Source organism: Orussus abietinus, unplaced genomic scaffold (assembly GCF_000612105.2).
Source record: "Orussus abietinus isolate OABI.00-Male unplaced genomic scaffold, Oabi_2.0 scaffold186, whole genome shotgun sequence".
Lineage (NCBI taxonomy): Eukaryota > Metazoa > Arthropoda > Insecta > Hymenoptera > Orussidae > Orussus > Orussus abietinus.
In genome coordinates this window covers 20389-43528 of record NW_019394344.1, presented here as the reverse complement: position 1 = coordinate 43528, position 23140 = coordinate 20389, and the positions used below count along the sequence as shown (strand labels likewise).

The following is a 23140-nucleotide window of genomic DNA, read 5'->3' as shown; positions in this document are numbered from 1 at the left end:
GTTCCGGAAACGGATGGACAGACAACCGGCCAAGCCTCTAATGCTTTAAACGGATCGGGTCCTTTTGTTTTTGAGCAATCGCCGGAATTGCTCGTCGGAAGGATGAAAGCCACCGCCATTTCATGGGGACGGATGAAAAGCTGGATTTTCAAGGGTTGGCCACGGTTTTTCGACGCCCTTTCGTCAAATCGCGTCGCCATAAGTACATCGACCACTGAATGAATTCCCCGAAATTCCGTAGTCCGATTTTTCGAGCGACGTTCCCTCCACGTACCATTTTCAAAGCGTGGAAATTACTAATACACCATTGATCCTTCAAAAATTCAAATCTGAATACAAGATTCTACTCTTCATATTCGGCGCGCACGAAATGATCAGCATTTATCAGCAAATCTGTTTTGGCAATTCCATGAACACCGCCAAAATGAAATAAATGTCAAAAGACAGTGTGCTTTTTTCTGTTTTATCGGGGGTCCACGCGAACAAGGACTTTTACCCTTTTGCGTCTAATTACATAAACGGAATGCGGCGTAGGATCGTAATTGCAAATGGCGGCCGTACAATAATTCTGCCGGCCGCTTTTAAGCTCACAGTAAATTGTTAAAAGCCACGGTACGATCGCTCTAAAAACCCCGGCCGGAAAAAGAACGGATTTCCGCATACGTTTTGCTCTAAACTTCGCTGGACCAACGTTGATCCTTTTTCTCCCTTCCCCTTTGCTCATTTTATCCATTGATTCTCCCTCTCTCGGGTCGAACTTTTACCTCACGTGCAATACCAATCCGTCAAGCCTTAAGTCTGCCGGAATTCGATTTGGCTTTCGAATTTCGTGCTATCCCCGTCGACCTCAGCGAAAGGTATTAACCTGGCCCTTCCCGAAAGCCCAGTAATATGGGGATGGCTACCATAAAAGTATATCGCGACTGTTAAGCCCCTTTGTCCATTCCATTTTACAAAAGCTACAATTTTTCAGGATCTGGGTCAATTTTTTTCCCCTTTTTATTTCGCTCGATACCACCTTCTCAAAAGTATTTTCAATCATTCAATTTTGCTGCCTCTGTTCTTAAATGTCATGGTAGTAATCGTAATTCGAAGCTACTGTAACCGGATTGTAATTTTTTTGAACTGTAGAAATGAGATATAAAGGGAAGTTTAATATAGCCCTGTAATTTTTTTAAACCGTAGAAATGAGATATAAAGGGAAGTTTAATATAGCCCTGCCCGAAAGTCCATTTATATGGGGATGGCTACCATAAAAGTATATCGCGACTGTTAAGCCCCTTTGTCGATTCCATTTTACAAAAGTTACAATTTTTTATGATCTGGGTCAATTTTATTCTCCTTTTTATTTCGCTCGATTCCACTTTTTCAAAAGTATTTTCAATCATTCAATTTGCTGCCTCTGTTCTTCAATGTCATGATATTAATCGTAAGTCCAATAATATATATTTAACCAAAAATCCAATAATATGAGGATGACTACCATAAAAGTATATCGCGACCGTTAAGCCCTTTTGTCGATTCCATTTTACAAAAGTTACAATTTTTTAGGATCTGGGTCAATTTTATTCTCCTTTTTATTTCGCTCGATTCCACTTTTTCAAAAGTATTTTCAATCATTCAATTTTGCTGCCTCCGTCCTTCAGTGTCATGGTATTAATCGTAATTAAAAGCCACTGTAACAGGACTGTAATTTGTTAAAGCTGTAGAAATGAGATATAAAAGGGAAGCTTGACATATCATTTATGCAAATGTAATGATACTTCCGCATCTCATCGTCGGAATATCGTTAGTAGTTAGGAATTTCGTTTCATGGATTACTATCTGCTGGAACGGCAGTTGCAAAGAGAAGGTTGACACGTCGTTTATGCAAGTGCAACGTTTGCATACTTGTAAGCAGTCGGGTAGAAACATCCACAAACATGCGCATGCATATATGAATTTACTTGCAGTCTCCACATGGAAATATACGAATGCATCAGGATATACATGTACGTGGGAGTGCGTTTAACAATGATCATTTATACATGAATGTATATGTATATGTATAAGTCGGCATATACGCATCCGTGAATATCGCAGAAACGAGCAATCATTGTACGTTTGTATTAAAAGCGGTATCCAGTGATACGGATTAAACCGCCCTAAATAGCAGGAAATTTATTTTGAAAAAATTCTTACGTCTTCTAACCGATGAAAAAGCGCGTGAAAGAGAATCTGGATATTTGTGCCAAAACGCAATCGAGTTCTGCATCCGACCGTGCGAAAGCTTGCAGAAAAGTTCCTCGCCAAGTTGGAGAAGTTCCATTTAACTTTGCAGTATGCGTGTAGCTATTTATGAGAAAGTTCTATCACCCCTGAGAAAACTTGTTATTCTTCCGATACGTTAACTTTTGCGTAAAAGGATTTATTTTTGCCGCACATGTACCACCCAACGCGACGCCAGGATCCATTGTGAACAGACCTGTACATTTCCGTGGATGGATTAAACCGAAAGTTTGAAGATACGAATTTCCTTTATTTTTTTAGAACCGCCTCAAATGTCAAAACTTATCTTAGAGATTTTGCGGCACTCTGGTACATATATCTGGCATTCCAATCGTCCTTACTATTAGTAACGTGTAATAAAGAGTAATTAAAAATGTCGTACAATTGACATCCAAGGCAACGTAACTAAAAACCATAGTGAAATTTTGTATTACCTTCAAATTTGTATCAGTGAATGCCAACAATATTTGTATACTATGTATTGTTGCCTCTCTAAAATAAAGTTATAAAAAAGCGTGTTTCTCACGTGTTTACATAAAAATGTGCTTTTAAAATCTACACCGTAACTCTCTGGAACTTACTGGGAGGTAAATCCTAATTAGAAACGTGCAATAAACAGTAAAAATATTCAAATTTACATTCAATGCTACAAACATAAAAACAAGTTAAATTTTGTGCATCTATCATATGAAAAAGTGTCAAATTTTCTGCATATTTGTATCCATGTGTATTATTGCCCCCTGTAAAATAAAGTTATAAAAAAGCGTGTTTCTCGCGCGTTTACATAAAAATGTGCCTTTAAAATCTACACCGTAACTCGCTGGAACATACTAGGAGGTAAATCCCAATTAGAAACGAGTAATAAACAGTAAAAATGTCCAAATTTACATTCATGGCTACAAACATTAAAAAAACATGTTAAATTTTGTTAACCTTCAAATTTCTATCAATATATAATATGACAAAGACATTTTTCACTCTGCGTGTTATCGTCATCTTTAAAATGAGGTTGCAAGACAGCGTATTTTTTATGGATTTACATGAGGATGCACCTTTAAGATCTGCACGGTACCTCACTAGAGCTCACTAGGAGGTCTTCTCCAGCATCCACGAGAGCTTTATTTTCCAGTGATTCGAGATATCCGAAGATACAATGGAAACATAGAGCGGCCGAATGTCGATACAATAACGCGCGGTCGCATCGCGTGCACCTCGGGATGATGATGCGACGTTCTCTCGATCGGATATGGTGGAAATTGGTGATCTTACAGAAATCAACCTGATCCTCTTCCAGTAACTCTTCGAAACAGTCAGGACAGTACCGATCCCTAGTTCCACGCACGTACATCGCGTTGGCCCCAAGAGGTTGTCGAACGCAATACGCAGCTAATAATCCACCATAAGTTTCTTCATGCTTATTTGGAAGTACCCCATCCAAAATTCCTGTCTGGTTCGGTACCTCTCTGGGCAAGATGGCGATTGGAATTGGCATGTTCAAAAATCTGGATGTGGCGTCACGTCCGGCACGTCAACCCTTAGCTAAAAATGTAGAACAAATGACGAAACACAAAAACCGTGGGAAGAAACAAGAATTTTCTACACTGGGCAAGAATTGCTTACATTTCTTGTTTTCTTCATATATAATGTAGGATGTCCCAGAAATAGTGACAGTTCCTGAAACTGGGGGAAGTTGGTGAAATCTAAAGTCGACATTTCGTTTTTCACTTTTTTTTTCAGGTGATTATTTACCGAAGCTTTAATTATTTAATCTTGGCCTACCTCGAGGGATTATAATGAATTACCTATATATTTTTAGTTCGTTGTTAAATGAATTACTTGTGATTGAAGGGAGCAATTAAAATTTATTTAATACGCGCACGATGAAATTTCGGAGTAGAAAAATAGACGACTGGAGGACTAAACTTGAAGACTTGGAGATCTTCGAAACAACTGGAAGAATTTTGTACAGGGCCCGGATTTATCCGAAGGAAGTCGCCACCTCCACTGCTAAATGTCGCCAAATCAGAGCGAAAGTCATCCAGTGGTAAATTTAAAAACTAGAGGTCATTTAAGATATGATAAGAATAAAAATATATGAATTTAATAAAAATGCAGTACCTACTATTCGTAATTATCAGGTAACCGTAATAATCGTACAATTTGAATGAAATAGTCAGACATTAGGAAAATCGTTTGCAGGTTAAAGGGATAAATTAAAATAGCACCGTTGATCATCCTACATGGAATCGGATCCATTGCTCAATTATCGAACATCGATGCGGCGAGTAAATCGAATCGAATCAATCATCGTCGATCTGAAAATCGTTTTGTTTACTGACAACGTAATTTGGATGACGCATTGCCCAGAAATGGCTGAGATTGATCGATTACTGCCATTACTTAGCCTATCGGATGCTCACTCCGTAATCGATAGTATGTTTTTTTTTATCTTCCATATCAATTTATTTCCAGACACGCTGATGTTTACATTTCATCATTAGCATTATTTCCCGAAAAGAAATAAACACGTGGACGGGACAATGCTCCGACCACAAGTGATAAAGAGACGCCACGAAATAATCTCCAAATTATTTCAAACGATTCACTGACACTTTCTGTGGTTTTCCGAAAAACAGGAAGAAAGCGGCTCAGGAAAGGCTTTGTGGCGATGTTTTCAATCTGCTTCCAGGGTTATCGAAAAACCGCCGCATCCTGCGCGACTTATATAAAATGAAAGGATGACTCTAAACCTCTTACCAGATCTCTTCGTTCGCTCCCAGGGTTCAATACGAGCCCTTTCGCCGACACATCTTCGTTTTACGATCTCTGGAAGGAGTTTTAACCATTTCTTCCCCTTTGAACGGCGCGAAATCTTCTGGAGATCAGTTCAAGATGGCCGCCCAAAACTCTGGAATCCTCTACTTATTCGATCGTCCTGCGGAGCCGGTTTACGTGCCAAAAGGTGACAAAAAGGTCGCCTTTGACATCCCATCGAACTACTTGGTAAGTTTCCCAATTTGTATTCCATTCTTTTTGTGAAAAATAAACACATCAAGCATCATTTCGATTATGTTTGATCGACGGTCATTTTTCCGTTCAGACCGCGTCGATCATGAATAGGGACGATATAACCACTGAAAACATAGCAAAAATAGATAAATTCGTAACGTGTACAAATATCCCAGTTACCGCGACGCCTAAAGTAGTAGTAGTAGATAGTACACTTTATCAAATATTCTGTAAAAATCCTGGAATGTTGCAAAAATTCGTTAAATATTCTATCAAAGGCAATTTTGCTGAAGGAGTCGCTGATCCCTCTTGGTCATTTTTGCTTATTATTTATGTTACTGACCTTTCTCTAAGCAGAAATAAAAGGAGAAATACTCCGACGTTCAAAATATTAATTATTCTCCTCTTCATGATTCGAAAATTCGATGGTTAATAATAGCTATATAATTTCAATCTGAAATAATTCTTTTCTCCAGCCTGAGAGATACAAATCCGTCGCCGTACAAGTTCTGAACCGCTTCAATGATGACACGGATTCGAAAATACCCGTCAAACAAATCAGTCTTCCCGATTTGAGTATTCCGATGCAATTGGGTCGTCGGGATCCATTTTCTCTGTTCATCCCGAAACATCGAAAACTGGCTGCAAGACTCATCGACATTTTCATGGGTTTGTTCTTGATGATTACTATAAAAACTGATTTAAAGTGTTCTTCATGACATAAGCCGATATTTCTGTACCATGAAAACATTTTCTTTTTTTTTCCCTTCATCAGGCATGAGGACCTACGAGGACTTTCTTTCCGTCTCCGTTTATTGTCGCGATCGTCTAAACCCGAACATGTTTATTTACGCCCTCTCTGTGGCGATTCTTCATCGTCCTGACACGAAGAATTTGCCGATTCCTCCTCTTTCCGAGGTATTTCCGGATAAATACGTGGACAGCGGGATCTTCTCCAGAGCTAAGGAAGAGGCTAATATCGTCCCGACAGGATCCAGAGTACGTATGGCACAAAATAAAATAGAAAAATCGCGTGCGAATTTGATGAACCTTAGAAAATCACTTAGGAGACTACAAGGAGTTGACTAAATATCCTGGAAATATTTTCCTCAACTTCTTCAAGAAGTACTTGAAGAGTGAATAGATATTTCATTACTCGGTCGATGTTGAAGACGTCTCGATGCGGACGTTTTCCGAGGTTCTCTCGGCTTTCAATTTTTCCTGCTCCTTAATTGGCACATCCTTTCTTCATCAGCAACCAATCGAGATTCCTCGAGACTACACGGCTTCCGATCTTGACGAGGAGCACCGAGTTGCTTATTGGAGAGAGGATATTGGCATCAATCTTCATCATTGGCACTGGCATCTCGTCTATCCTTTCGAGACTGACTTCAGGATCGTTAATAAGGACAGGCGTGGAGAACTCTTCTACTACATGCATCAACAAATCATAGCGAGGTACCGATTACTTTCCGAGGATTAATTTCATTTAATACCAATCAAAGGACAACATCGATACCCAGAGAAAACCAATTCGCAGTTACAAGAAGAAATTTGACTTGCTAAAACAAATGTGTACTATTGAAAATTACTTTCATGGGACAATAGAAATTCTATCCATAGTTGCGATATTTCTTTCGGTTGTTGCAACTAATTCCATTTCCTAATCTAGCAAGTATTCCTTCTAAAGAGAGCTTTCGAATGGTTATATCTACTCTTCGACACCATTGCAAATATTTTTCTTGTTGGCGTGATTATTCCTGCAGGAAGAGCGAATCCTTGTTAGCAATTATGTCCCTTCCTAAAAGTTCAATTGTCTTTTTTTTTCCGTGTAGGTACAACTGCGAGCGTATGTGCAATTACCTTGGCCGCGTGAAGAGGTTCATCAATTGGCGGGAACCAATTCCCGAAGGATATTTCCCAAAGCTGGACTCTTTGGTGGCGAGTAGATCCTGGCCAGCTCGATCCAGTGGAGCCACCCTAAAAGACATCAATCGACCCGTCGATCAGCTCCTTTTCGACCTCCAGGACCTGGAAAGGTGGAGGGATCGGATCTACGAGGCCATTCATACAGGATCCGTAATTAACTCCAGGGGAGAAAGAGTCCCACTGACCGAAAAGTCAGGCATCGACATCCTTGGCAACATCATGGAGTCCAGCATCCTTTCCATCAACCCCAACGTCTATGGAGATTTGCATAATCTTGGCCACGTGGCCATTTCCTACTGCCACGACCCCGACCACCGATATTTGGTATATCCTGCAATTCCCCGTTTCTTTAATTGCGTACAATTTCCCGGGTATTATATCGCAACGTTAATTCAATATTCGCTAATGCACTCGAACGAGAAATAATATATTAATCCGGTCACCCCGTTTACTCGGCCCACATTTATTTAACATGCCAGGTAATTAATGCGGTTTAATAATTCATACTTTGATGGGTTTCTATGGTCGCGATTATTAATTGCTGTTTTAGCTGCGCGGAGTATTTCATCGACGGTCATGTTCGGTCGATTATTAATCCTACATTTCTCTAACTAAACTGCTCCTGTCGATGTATCTATAATTCACAATTAATTCCGTGTTACAATGGGTAACTGATACGATCTCTCCCCTGATTACGCGTTTCGAAGTTTACAATGGTTCCGGCAGATATGAAACTTAAGCTCTTAGCTTTATTCAAGAATTATTTTCAACTGAGGTTTAATTAATTAATTTCAGGAATCATTCAGCATCATGGGTGACTCTGCCACCGCCATGAGAGACCCCATCTTCTACAGATGGCATGCATTCGTGGATGACGTTTTCCAGGAGTACAAGAACACCTTGCAGGAATATACCGTCGATCAGGTAAAAATTAGGAACAAATTACAATCTTTATGTTAGGTTTAAAGTGTACTCCAGTCGCCATTGTCGTCACTGCATATTTGAACTGCGTTACTCTGCATGTTTTATTCCCCTGCCTCATAGGATCCCGCACGTGAACATTTTCCGCCGGTTTCTAATTCTATCTTCTTTCTAACTCGTCCGGAAGTAAATAGTTTTATGATTCGATATTATTACTCGATTTCAGCTCAATTTCCCTGGAGTGGAAATCTCGGGCGTCCAGGTGGCCACGCCGAACCAGGCACCAAACTCTTTGCACACCTTCTGGACCCAAAGCGACCTCGACATGTCAAGAGGTCTCGATTTCACCCCGAGAGGTCCAGTCCTCGCAAGATTCACGCACCTGAATCACGCGGAATTCTCATACAGAATCACTGCGATTAATCGGAATAACTCACCGAGAACGGGAACGGTGCGCATCTTCATAGCGCCGAAACGAGACGAGCGTGGACTGTCCTTCAATTTCCTGACCCAGAAAAATCTAATGATCGAAATGGACAAATTCACCGTGGCACGTGAGTATATTTCCTCCCCATTTTATGCCGTATAATTAAATCTGCCCAGATTTCGAAAAATTACACGGCACGCGGCTCGCCCATTCCCGGGGAGGTCATTTCCAATTATTTTTTTCATGCCGGTAATTTCGCTCCCACGTAATAAAAAAAAATCGCTGATGCATTCCCACTTCCGTTACATATCGCAGCTCCTGGCCTCTGGGATCTCTGGTGTTCATTTTCATTCCCATTACGGCATAATGTGCCCGGGATGAAATATTTCTTTTTTTTACTTCCATCCAATTTCGTTTCGTGTTTCCGACCTGAGTGAAGAATATCCGAGGGTGGTGGGTGTTATCGATATGTCGGATGGTCATCCTAAAATTTCGGAAAAGGGGTATTAGATATGTTAATTAATTTTTATTCCGTTTATAGGAGTTTAATACAAATGAAATATAGATGGGAGGGGAAATGTCGATGCTTTGGAAGTATCCTCTTGAAAATTCATCTCTTTTACGTGCCGCTTCGTTTGCAGTCAGACCTGGACAAAACGTCATCGAGCGAAAATCGACAGAATCCTCGCTAACGATCCCATTCGAGCGGACTTTCCGCAATCTTGATGCAAATCGTCCGATTGGGGGCGACGCTTTGGAGCAGTTTAATTTCTGCGGATGTGGATGGCCGCAACACATGCTTCTTCCCAAAGGAAACAAAGAAGCGTTCCCTATGGATCTCTTCGTCATGATCTCCGATTATCAGGACGACGCGGTAAGTTTCAATTTTCCTAATTTCTACCCTGAAAGAAAAATAATTCATCTAACCAAAGAAATATTTGAATTAATTCTAAGCACAATTATTTGTCTGAAATAATTACAAATGAATTGTCATCATTCCAAAGAAACATTGCATCCAATTTATTCGAGTTTGAGCGAAATGAATTAACAAAATACTTTTTTGGTACCGTTCAAAGAAATATCTCTTTGGTTCCATGAATTTCTTATCTCAGGGTAAAATTGCCTCAGAAATTAATTTATAACAAAACATAAATTGTCCCATCACAACTATGATTATCTCCGACCTTAAATACGAAGACTTTAATACAGAAAAATTCTTAAGAAATGTAGGAAAGACCAAATGTTCATTTTTATCGATACTTCACGACGAATAAGAGAAATGACATCGACTCGGAGGTATGATCTCATTTAGATGAAAGGGATGTGTTTCCAATTAATGCGCCTTTCCAGGAGCACGTTGTTCCATGGTCTAGAGTATGCCACGTCGCTGTGCATATTGATCACGATAGAATTATCGTCCAGAATGATAATGGACGGCTTTTGAAGGGAAATTACATGTTCGGTGCATTAATTAAATCATCGTTACTCCTGAAATTTCCACACATCTACAGAAATAATTAGAGGAGCCCGAAAGTGCAGTCGCGTCCGTGTATGCATCTAAGAAAGACACTAATGAGATGCACCCCGTAGCTTAAAAACTGCACCCGAGAATTAATACACACTAAGAAAAAAGAAAAAAAGAATTCATTGAATCAAAGAAATATACTGTTAATTCAAAGAATTATTATTTCCCTCAAATAACTTGAAATAAATTGTCCTAATTCGGAAGAAACGTTGGGTCCAATTCATTCAAGTTCATTGAAGTCAAATAATTATTCTTTGAATTATCGAAAGTATTTCTTTGGTACTAGTCAAAGAAACATTTTTCTTCTCATGGTAGACATTGTTAAGTTCTTCTTCCTTGAATTGAAGCACGAGGGCCCTAATTCTAGCATGAAGTCTTGGAGAAAGAATTTCTAAACTCCACTTTCCGTACCCTTATTCAATTCCAACTCTCATTGTCGCATAGATGCTCAGCTACGAGCCCCGGCGAAACTTGTTGCTAGCAAAGTTCCGTTCCATTGTCCGCTTCGAAAGGATGCGGAACGGTGTCGTTCCGACTCTAATTCCTGTTCCTGGTCTCGGTACATCGAGATACCTCCGAACGTGTCCTGGGATGAAAAGAAGTAGGTCCCCGGATGAACGCTCGGAAGGAGGCGGTACACAGAATTGAATTTCATTGCTCGGCAAGTGACGTCGGCGTATGTCAAAATTGAATTTCATCGGCCAGTGCCCAGGAAGGTCTTCCATTCAGACGGATGGCCAGACGCGAAAGCGAGCGTGGACGACTCTGGAACCGGAAGCAATAACGCGACTCCACCGTAGTGGGAAGCCATTATCGTCGAACGTTCCGGTAATGCCGGAAAACCCTCGACACTTCCACGGCACCGGGAACAGGATTTCCCAGGTTTCCAGGGCGATTGCGATCGGCTCATTGCACCATTAAATGTACCCGCAAATTGAACACCGCAAGGTGTACGGAAGAGTCCCCTACGAGAGACGATCATGAGCCCGGGAAATGAGGAAATCACTCCTTGTCATGACACTTCCTCATTCACTGTCATAAGTTGAAAGAACTGTGACGTTAGGATTGGAAATTCGGAATAAAAGAGACATCAGAATAATTTTCTTGGGACGACTATAAAATATGGTTATTACGTGAATGACTGAATATTTTATTGACGCGATAAGTTTCTTTAATTTATTACGTTTGGTCGATTATGTCACGTATTACGATATCTCGTACCGGTCAAGTACTTTGGTACGTTTAACCAAAATGTCAGGTTAATTGACGAAAATCTTTTCTGAAATTAACAGCACGATTTAAGGAACCATTTAACCGGTCAAGTGAACCATATTTACCCAATCAAAATGCTTTCTAAAATGAACAAAATACAATTAAATTTGTTCGATAAAGAAATGTCTTCCGGGCGTGTCAAGTGGACATGGCAGTTCTTTTCTGAATCATTCCCTAAAGGGTATTTGACAAAAATCACATACTCCGATATCTATTTGTTGTCAAACCCTACAGTTGTCGAAAGCACTAACTCTTGACCAGGACGTGACGAACAGAACAACAAACAATTCGTCTCCGACTCGCCAATCACCTCGCAATAGTAAAAAAAACATATCGTCGAATATCGTACATTTTGTAAATATTTAACAGACATTTGAAATATTTGCAAAACATTTATTTTAGAATATTATCTCTATAATATTTATATAATATTACCTCCATGTGTTTTCATAATATTTTTCTACCAGATATACAAAACATTTCGTTTCATTTTAATACAAGTATTTTTTAAATACTATCTACCTAATACATTATAAACGTTTTAAAAATATTTAAAATCAAAATTACACGTTCCGCTCCCATAATGAAATAGCGGAACGAAAATATTAGAAATATTTCTCGCGTTTTTTGATACCAAAATGAAGTGTTCGATAATAGTCGTGAAGTAAAAAATGTATTTTTATTACATGTTCATGAATTATTGAAACTAAATATGTCATAGAGTTCTTTCACAAATATTTCAAATATCGTCGAATGAAATCTATAAGAAGTCTTAAAAAATCTGCCGCTTGAGATATTTAGCAAAGATTACAAAGAAATATTTATAAATGATTCTATGCTACTAGGGAACGGTTAATTTCCTAAATTAGCGCGGGGTAATTTCGGAAATGAACGGTGGCTTTCCGCCGCCATTTTGCTTTCGTCTGCGCAGGTCCAGCAGGACGAGCCGTCGGGGTGCAAAGACGCGTCCAGTTTTTGCGGATTAAGGGACCGCAAGTATCCCGACGCCCGTTCCATGGGATATCCATTCGATCGGCGACCTCGACAAGGGGTGGACACCCTGGCTCAATTCCTCACGGGGAATATGGCTGTCTCCGAAATCTCCATCCGATTTGCCGACACCATCATGCCAAGGACGCGTTCCGGGAGCCTCAGCAACGCCCTCACCTTCTCATAAAAATCCCATCGATCCCGAAACCCGCGACCAGCCATTCGATTCGAAATCTGGCCGCGAAACTCGATCCGCCAGAGCGTTATGCTTGATACTTCTTTTAACGGGTTCCCTTCTTATCGGCAGTTAGTTTTACGGCATGAAGAAACGTTCCGGTTTGCATTTTACTACCATTTCCGTGGCGCAGAATAGGACGCCATAACCTAGACTCCATGAAGTCGCGAGGAAAGAACCAAGAGAGGATTCATTCGAAAGAATTGATTAATCGCTCGCGGTTTTAGTACCATGGACACGTTAAACATCGAGCTGAGTTTATCTCTTTGTTTATGTCGCGCATACCTCTGTTTACCCCACAATTTCAATGTTTATACCGGCGATTCGGCAAAATCATCAGCGCCTTTAACGGCGAGTTCATCAATGGTCATTTTTAATCATGCTTAACGTCTCATCGGAGTCTAGAGTCCTAAAACGTAACGATTAGTTTAGAACCTTGCTACAGGATAATTGTTTATTAAGGTATCTCCCCGAGCAGCAGCTTTTTAAACGAAGCGACATAGCGAAGTTAATTATTGTTACCGCCGCAATTAACGCAGCTGGACCAGGTGTATCGATTTCGACCCTGCAACGCACTACAATTGGCTAATGGGATTGGTTATTGATTATGGACCAGGAAAACGACCTCGGCGCGGAATTTGACTGGACTTCCCGGAAATAATGGGAATTCAGATTGATGACAAAATTGTATTACTCATTGTATCGAAAATTATCTGTATGTTCGTCAGTAAACAATTAATGGCGTATATGACAATAATGGCGCTTTTCTTTTCCCGTTTCCACCGTTTCTGGGGCAGAGGGTGGGGCACGATGTCTTTCGACTTCGTGATTTCTGTTTTCCCTCTGCAGGATCCCTCCCAAATGTTTCGAGGACTGCTCGTTGGGCGAGTGTACGTATGTACCTTAAAGGGGACACTGTCCTCTCGGAAAATATTTGCTCTGCGCCTCCCCAGCTCGGAAGGCGGTCCATCGAGCGAATTTATTCCCGACACAATCTCGTTACGTTGATCGTCCGCGTACACATTCTCCGCGGATGAAAGTTCCCTCCCAAGGGGCAGCGGTGATGGTCGACTTTTTTCATCCGAGCTGACGACTTAGAAACAGGAAATAAAAGTCCCTCGCTTTAAACGCTAAGCGACTGGACTCAGCGATTCAATTTCGAGGGGGAAAGAAAATTCAATTTCCAGCGCCGTATTGTGCCCACGAGATGTCCGAGCGGCGACGGACTCTTTACGGAAAATGGACATCCGATCGCGATTACTAAATTGTCCTCCGGTCACTTAACACATTCGCGATTGCTCACGTGAATTCACGTCTTTTTCAGGTTGACGTTGACGTGAATTCACGTCTTTTCAGTTTTTGACGTTGACGTGAATTCACGTCTTTTCAGTTTTGACGTTGACGTGAATTCACGTCGTTTTAAAGTTCTATTTCTGGTTACCGCTGACGTGAATTCACGTCTTTTCAAGTTCTACTCCTGAGTGCCGCTGACATGAATCACGTCCATGACGATACACGATAAAAGTTTGCGGCAACCAATTTCAGAATTTCATTATTTTCGCCGGTACTCAAAATTTGAAACGGGAAAAATTTGCCGGTCGTGAATGTGTTAACACATTGTTGACCAGTCACGAGGTAACTCGTGGCGGAACGACTAACGTTCTAAAATTGCCGATTAACAAGGTGTTAAACTCGAGTCTCGATGAATGTCAGAATGGCGCACTTGTCGAGGATCGAAATCGATGGAGTTCGGTTTCGTTTGACTTTTTCCATCGTTCCGGGGGGTCAGTTCTTTTGACAATCGCAGAATGAAGTGACCCAGTGACGGAACACATTCCGGGATAATTAATAGCACGACTAATTGTCAATTAAGCGAGTCGAGTCGGCGACCTGGTTCCTTTCACGAGACGGCCGCTAAATGGGAGAGGAATCGTTCGTTTCCATTGGTTTCCATATTCGGACGTACTTATTTATTCTCTCGTTATTTCGAGCGGTGCCGGTTGGCAGGATTGAATAGAGTCGCGAAGCGATTAAAGGATCGGGTCTAGAGCGTGAAGTTGGGCGCGGACGCCATTACAGTGCGGATATCCACATCAGAGCGTCGGCGACGCCTCTAAGGCGATGCCGCGTAATGAATGGCGATCAAAGGACCCGGCTAAATGCTAGATTATATTTAAATGAGCTTTCCGCCCCGAAACCGCCCCGCCGGTTTTCAGCCGAGCTCGACCGGGTGTCGAGGGTTTTCGTTCCGAAGAGCCGGAAAAGCGACGCCGAAAGGTCGGGTCGCTTCGCGGCTTCTGCGGCTCGCCGCGAGTGACGCTGCGATCGGCAAGACTCGAGGACCAGAGTGGCTCCGAAAGCGCGGCGTGACCCAATTGAACTCGAGCTAATTATTCCGACTTTCCGCAGGCCCCTTGGAAGCGAATTCGCGGGAAGGTGTCGAAAATACCGTCGTTTAGAAAGGAGGAAAACAACGTTCGATCCGCTGCTGGGAATAACAATGGCGACTTATGTACAATTTATTTCGGCATATTGACTTAAGGGATTTTAAAAAGCGTGTTTATAGTAATATTTTGGATCAGCAGGATTTAACCTAGGTAATTATTAATAAGATTCGACCTAGATCGCGGATAATTTTCCAAAACTTTCACTGCTTCCATGTCGGACTTTAGAGTCGGACAATTAAAGAAGATGGGAGCGTTAATTCGCAGCCTGCATCGACCACCACGAGAGGCGCTGCGATCGGGATGAAGCACTCGAACGGCGACTCGAGGACCAGAGTGGCTCCGAAAGCGCGGCGTGCCCCAATTGAACTCGAGCTAATTATTCCGACTTTGCGCAGGCCCTTCGGAAGCGAATTCGCGGGAAGGTGTCGAAAATACTGTCGTTTAGAAAAGAGGAAAACAGAACGTCATCGGGTCTTCGATCCGCCGCCAGAAATAACAATGGCGACTTATGTACAATTTATTTCGGTACATTGACTTAAGGGAGTTTAAAAAGCGTGTTTATAGTAATATTTTAAATCAGCAGAATCTAACCTAGGTAATTATTAATAAGATTCGACCTAGATCGCGGATAATTTTCCAAAACTTTCACTGCTTCCATGTCGGAGCTTAGAGTCGGACAAGTAAAGAAGATGGGAGCGCATTTCGCAGCCTGCGTCGACCACCACGAGAGGCGCTGCGATCGGGAAGAAGCACTCGAACGGCGACTCGAAGACCAAAGTGGCTCCAAAAGCGCGATATGACCCAATTAACCGAAGCTAATTATTCCGACTTTCCTCCGAACCCCCTCGATATGATCTTACGGGCTGAGGAGGACAACCACACAGGCGATAAGACTGACAAAAAGTCGGAAAGGTAAAACATGAACCAAGCTACAAATGAACTATTTAAATAATATTCCTATTAAAATCAGAACTACGCGTGTCAATATAGACTGTTCCATAATTTCGTCATCCAGAAATTAAATAGACAAAGTTCCAGATTGGCAGAATTCTGTTCTCCTCCAACGAGCATTGGAAAGATACTAATTAAGCGTCTGCAATTATGAAGTATGACTGCGCAAAATACAAGATGGCGTCGCCCCGAAATCCAGGAAATTAACAAAAGAAGACGTTCGACCAAGTTTCTGCCTAATTATCGCATAACCTGTTAACGAACCTCTCATGTACAATGGAACAGAATCGCTCGGCCAGAACAAAGGATCCAGTTCCTGCATAGGTTATGTTGTCTCGAGGGAATTATACGACCGAACCAGTGCCGATCGATCGATCGCCGCCCTGCGGTCTTCATCGAAACTGCATCTAGTGGATGGATATCCATGGACTTCAGTGATGCGTTATTAAGCGGATCCGAATGTGGCTCGAAATGTAACTCGTTAATGGAAGCGAATACGAAACTAATTGCAATGATTATGGGATTTTTCAAATTGCTCAATACTTATCCATTAAATCCATTTTGAATTCACTTTACGATCCACCGCTAAGCCAGGCTAACTGACAATATTGCCTACGAAATTAGTTCCCTTTGCAGGGAGATTTTTTTCATCAAAGTTTCTTTTCTGTTTTTTTTTTGTTTTTTCTATCGACTAATGGAAAACAGAGTGCTTGAAAATGAAAGAAACTCCGCTCGCTTTGTGTTCCTTTCATTTGCTTGGTATCATCGCTGTGGTTTATCCGTTCCTTCGGTACGTGCAACAAAGGTACGCGGATTCCGCTTTTTTATTTGTTTCGCCAATACTAACTGAAGTTGCCGCTTTGCTTTGGACCATCTAACAACGTGGGCGAAATTAATGCAAGGTATAAAATTGCTGCCGCATTATCGAAAATCGTCCTCATGTCTGGTTTGATAATAGTCTGGGGGAAATCATAATGGTCGTAATTGAAACTGGTTCTAAATGAAACTTCGCTTTGCTACAATTTACGATCCAACCACCGAACTCGCAGTTCAGGTAAGAAGGGGCCTGCAAAAAATTGGCCCTACGCGTTTAATGGAAATATAATTACTTTTCGGGTGGGCGGCTATAAATTCCGAAGTTATTGCCTGAAACTATGTAGAAACCGCGAACGAACTTCCGCGATTAATGTCGCCGTCCCATCCGTGGCCTCGCCGACTCGTTTCCGGTTCGCTTCGCGTATTCTTCGTCCGTGAAAAGCCGCACAGAATTTCTGACATTTCCCTGGGCATTTGCAAGAAGGATCGAGACAATTTTTCCTCTCGTACTTTTTTTTAGTTTCCCCTCTTTAGAGGGATCCCTCGCTGGGAACAATTTAACGCGATATTCCTCGAAACCGAAGAAAAATTCCTACTCCTCATAATTTTCGCCTTTTCTTTTTAGGTCTGCAACCCTGAAAAATACATAACATATAAAAAATTCGACGTATACAATTTATTGATAAATTCAATATTCATATATTCCTCGAAACAGAAGAAACATTCCTACGCCTCACAATTTTTGCTTTTTTTTTTTTAGGTTCGTAATCCTGAAAAATACATAACATACGAAAAATTCGACGTATAGAATTTATTGATAAATTCATGAATCAATTATCAATTGAAATTGCCTCTCACATTCTTCAGTCGTAAATGGGTATTCAAATTTTCCGACATTTCTCTGGAAATTTGCAAGAAGGATCGATGCAATTTTTCTTCTGATTCCCTTTTTTTTTATTTTCTCTCTTCCGAGGGTTCGTTCACTGGGAATAATTTGACGCGATATTTCTCAAAACTGCTGACAAATGTCTGCACCTCACAATTTTCTGCTTTTCTTTTTAGGTTTGTAACTGTGAAGAACATTAAACGGTATAATTTGAAATATAGGACACATTGGTAAATCCACGTTTATTTACCAATCGATTCTACTTCTCATCTACTTCAACCGTATAATTCACAAATAAGAATTTAATTTCTTCCTGTTTTTTTTCATTGTTTCATTTCAAAGACGGTATAAAAACTCCTGTGTCTTTCGCTTTTCCTTTTTTTCCTGATTTTAGGTTTGAAACTATAAAGATTATTAAACGAGACAATCCGAAATTTTGAATTTACTGGTGAATCCGTGTTTAACTGCGAAGAATATTAAACGGTATAATTTGAAATATAGGATACATTAGTAAATCCACGTTTATTTGCCAATCGATTCTTCTTCTCATACACTTCAGCCGTATAATTTCGAATAAGAATTTAATTTCTTCCGAGTTTTCATTCTTTCCTTTTAAAGACTGAATAAAAACTCATGTGTCTTACGCTTTTCCTTTTTTTTTTTACTGATTTTAGGTTTGAAACTATAAAGATTATTAAACGAGATAATCCGAAATTTTGAATTTACTGATGAATCCGTGTTTAACTGCAAAGAATATTAAACGGTATAATTTGAATTGTAGAATACATTAGTAAATCCACGTTTATTTGCCAATCGATTCTACTTGTCATATACTTCAGCCGTATAATTTCGAATAAGAATTTAATTTCTTCCGATTTTTCATTCTTTCCTTTTAAAGACTGCATAAAAACTCCTGTCTTACGCTTTTCCTTTTTTTTTCTGATTTTAGGTTTGAAACTATAAAGATAATTAAACGAGACAATCCGAAATTTGGGATTTACTGATTAATCCGTGTTTAGATCAATGAACGATCGAGAGTCAGGCAGAATTCGCGGCAGACATGGACACTTAGCAAACAGTTCTTGATGTGTCCCCAGGAGGGCCAACAAAACGGCGTAATTGCAACGTAACTTCGCCAGCGGACAAACGAACAATTAACGCTGCTCCCTAAGGGCTCGAACTCGTACTACTACCAATTTGGGGAGGAAATTGAATAGAACTGGTTTCACTTAACTTCGAAGTACGATATTCCCAAGCTGAAGCGTACCTACTCGTAAACGGCCCTGCGGAAACCCGACTTACTGGAACTTCCCTTAAAATAATTCTAAGTTCTTAAATACAGAGATATGTATTATTTTCATTCTAATTATCTGTACACTGACAAAGAAATTTTATTGCACCAAAGAAACCAAATTCCTTTGAATAGTTCCAAAGAAATATTTTGTTAAATCAAAGAACAATTACTTGACTCTAATAAACTGGAATAAGTCGTATGTAACATTTCTTCGCAACATGACAATTTATTTATTATGACAATTTATTTGAGTTTGTCAAATATTGATTCTTTAAATTCATGAAATATTCCTTTGGTTGCATACATTTTTTCTTTTCTCAGGGTAGATCTGATTTTTATACGCCATGCAAGTACCTTCTCGCCCTTCATTCTTCAACCCATTATTTAACAGTGAAGTTTAACCATGTTGTGGTTGAGCACCGCAGGCAGTAATGGGGACCGAAAGTGACAAGCACTCTCGGCACTACTTGAGGAAACTCTTAAAAATTAAACTCGACAGAATTTTCCGCTTAGCGGTAAAGTATCACTGACGTTTATCAGTCTCCTTGGGGACGATCGGAAGACGCCATCAGCCTCCCCTCAAGAAATAAAACCAACGGTAACGATAACAGCTAAAGTACATATATCAAACCTCGGCGATCAATAAAAACTCAAGAAGAAATGACCCATCTTCAAAAGGAAAAAAAATATCCGATTACATTTTCAAAGCCCAAACTCTCATTTACTAAACCACGATTTTAGGCAGTAATTAATGTCATCTACACAGTCAACTATCACATGTAGAAAAAAATGTCTTAAATAAAAGTCGTCCATTATGATACGGGGAATAACTTTCGTCCGAGCTATTTTTCAGTATCAGGTGTAATTAAGACCGAAACCGGCAATTACTCGCGCCCGTGGCGGGAGCAATTACTCCCCTCGGTAAGAAAGCTCCGCCGCGCCCTGCAGAAGTATTCATGATGCTCGATCACTAATGCAACATGTGGAAGTGCGGTACACGTATTGGCGAGGAAACTTACGTATGTGCACTCTACCATGCATTTGGCTTACATACGTGTACGCACACAAACAAATATCAATTGAGTTAGCGGACGGTAGGTTCGATACTCCATTACCTCACGACGATACCGCCTTGGAAAGTTTGTTTAGATTTGCGCCGGCGAGACGTGTAGGTGCTGCACCGAGCACTTACCCACTTACTTACTTGCTAACTCACACATCGGGCCCTGGAACTGCAGGGCACGTCGATTCGTAAATAGATTTCGGCCGAAGAGCGGTTTGCGAGGCTCTTACCGGAAGGGCAAATAGAATCACACATCTAGGAACCCGACTGAAAAGTTGCGGATTTTTCGCGATTTCATTTTCCGCACCTCGCTGGACCTCTCTCCAACGCGGCAGAAATTGTCAGCTCGAGTATCGTCTCTCTTTAGTCAAGGGTTACATCGATGTGAAGAGGTGGAGGAGTATTACCGATACATATGTGGCCAATTGTTCACACCTATGTGCCCATGATTCCTGTCGGAAGAAAAGTGGAAGAAGGCATTTTTGCAAGCAAATTAACCCTTCGGTTATCAAGAGCGCCTAAAGGCGCCCGACGTTCGGTCCAAAATTGCTTGCACGGTCAGACGAATTTCGCCCAAATGTCGAAATGGCCTCGTGTTCGCAGGATTAAAAGTATGATTTAAATTTCTTTAATATACAATTGAAGGCTAGAAGTGCGTCATATATGATGAACGCATAAAAAATGGTAAGCCCGAGTGTCGTTTCCCTTTATTTGATGATTACATCGAAATGGAGAGGTGGAGGAGTATTACCGATAGATATGTGGCCAATTGTTCACACCTATGTACCCATGACTCCTGTAGGAAGAAAAGTGGACAAAGATATTTTTGCAAGGAAATTAACCCTTCGGTTATCAAGAGCGCCTAAAGGCGCCGGACGTTCGGTCCAAAATTGCTTGCACGGTCAGACGAATTTCGCCCATATGTCGAAATGGCTTCGTGTTCACAGGGTTAAAAGTACGATTTAAATTTCTTTAATATAAAATTGAACGTTAGAAGTGCATCATATATGATGAACGCATAAAAAATGGTAAGCCCGAGTGTCGTTTCTCTTTATTCGATGATTACATCGAAAAAGAGAGATGGAGGAGTATTACCGATCGATATGTGACCGTCGAGGTTGAAAGGATTTTTGCAAAGTAATCGAAAGTACCACTTAACATTATTTAATCTAACAATAAAATTTCACGTTAGGAATGAGTTATGAGTTACTCCATTTAATACATTTGTGAATCTTATTTTGTGTTGAATTTTTCATCTTCCAATAAATGGTGGAATATTCAAACGGGAGAATCCTCTACAGATGAAATCTCTGCTCGGTTTCATTTGGCTCGTAGAAATCGGAGGACCAATCGGAACGTTTCGTCCAAACCTGGCCAAGCCCAGACAAATTGAGTTTCTAGTAAGTTTCTCGTGAGACAAATAGTTTCAATTCAATTACGGGGCTGAGACGGTTACGCGTCCACGACCCTGTTTCGCCCATCTATATCGGAGTACCTCATGCTCGAAACCGACAAGACCATCGGCCCGTCGCTACTTCCTATCCTTCGCTATTATGCCCTGGAATAACGCTTACCTTCCATGACGATATGAGGCAAGTTTTTAGACCAATATTTAACAAATGGTTTGATGAAAAAAAAGTTATTTCTGGTTCTTCCTTTCCCTTTGCGCGTAATGGCGCAACACTTATGCTCAAAACTGATAAAATCATCTGGCACTCTATATCTCCTCCTATGTTCTCGGAAAAGAAACCTATTCTGCTTTTTTAATTTCGGTTACTTCCTTTCACTGTTAAGATAATTCTTTCAACTATGTTCATTTGCGTAATGGTAGAATACGACAAGACTGTCCGACTATTACCACTTGAAATTCGACCTGTCCTAAAGTAACTATTATCGTTCATGGCGGTGAAAATCAAATTGTTGTACCTGTATTTAATTTGTTGAATATCGTTTTTGTTTAATCTCGTTATGAAGTTCCTGTGGAACTCCAGAATCCCACTTCGTGCCGTCCAGGTTGGGTTCCATGAAAAAGAAAAATTCGCCAGAAACGAAATTCGAACCATGTCCACTCTGCTATCAGTCCGAATACTCCGAACCACCAACCAGGTAAAGTGGTTTACAGGACAGACTGTAAACCACTTTTCCTCTAGATCGTCACGTTCGCGATGAAACTCGGCGTGGGGTTTTAATTTAAAAAAATTCCCATCAAAGATTTAAAAGAACGGGGCTTCGATATTCCTCGGTGGCGCAGCGCCCAAAAATATACGGTCCGTAGAAAATAATAAAAAATAATTCCCTGATGAATCTGGACTGACAAAATGGCGCCTCAAGCATGCGAGATCGACCAAGGCAATACCAGAGGAGATGTAAAGTCGTTCGCAAAGTTTTCGGTGCAAGGGATCTTTGTCTCCGGCAACTCGGATCGCTTCGGACGCGATATTGCTCCTAAGTTTACGAGGCTCGTAAAATTTGCAAACTCGGTCGTAAAATAAACATCCAAAATTCTCGATGCCCTGGACAGCGATCGATTGGCCGGCACAAAGCACACTTGACGACCCCTCGAAATTCCCAATGGATAAGTCGCCGGCTTAACTCTCAATAACGCAATTTTCTTCTAAGTTGATGAAGCTAGAAATGTTTTTCACTCCATTTATTCTTATCCGACATTTAATAAATTCGCAAGTGGCGTCTGAAGTTTAAAAATAGTAATATATGCGATTATATCGGCATAAAGCACCCCTGGAAATTCCCAATGCATAATTCGCCGGTTTAATTCTTAATAATGCAATTTTCTTCTAAAACGAAGAGCTAAAAGTCTTTTTTACTTCATTTATTCTTATCCGACATTTAATAAATTCGCAAGTGGCGTCTGAGATTTAAAAATAGTAATATATGCGATTATATCGGCATAAAGTACCCCTGGAAATTCCCAATGCATAATTCGCCGGTTTAATTCTTAATAACGCAATTTTCTTTTACATTGAAGAGCTAATAATCTTTTTTACTCCATTTATTCTTATCCGACATGTAATAAATTCGCAAGTGGCGTCTGAAGTTTAAAAATAGTAATATATGCGATTATATCGGCATAAAGCACCCCTCGAAAT

General features: G+C 40.6%; 1 protein-coding gene across 1 annotated transcript; it reads left to right on the top strand.

Moving 5' to 3' along the window:
* The first annotated feature begins 5160 nt into the window (after positions 1 to 5160).
* LOC105699520 (phenoloxidase 2) lies at positions 5161 to 12528 on the top strand. The gene is made up of 9 exons (XM_012425001.1): positions 5161 to 5271; positions 5754 to 5946; positions 6053 to 6276; positions 6533 to 6735; positions 7113 to 7530; positions 8002 to 8130; positions 8354 to 8681; positions 9196 to 9428; positions 12283 to 12528. Exons 1-9 carry the CDS (start codon positions 5161 to 5163, stop codon positions 12526 to 12528), a joined length of 2085 nt encoding a protein of 694 aa, XP_012280424.1.
* The last annotated feature ends 10612 nt before the right edge of the window (positions 12529 to 23140 follow it).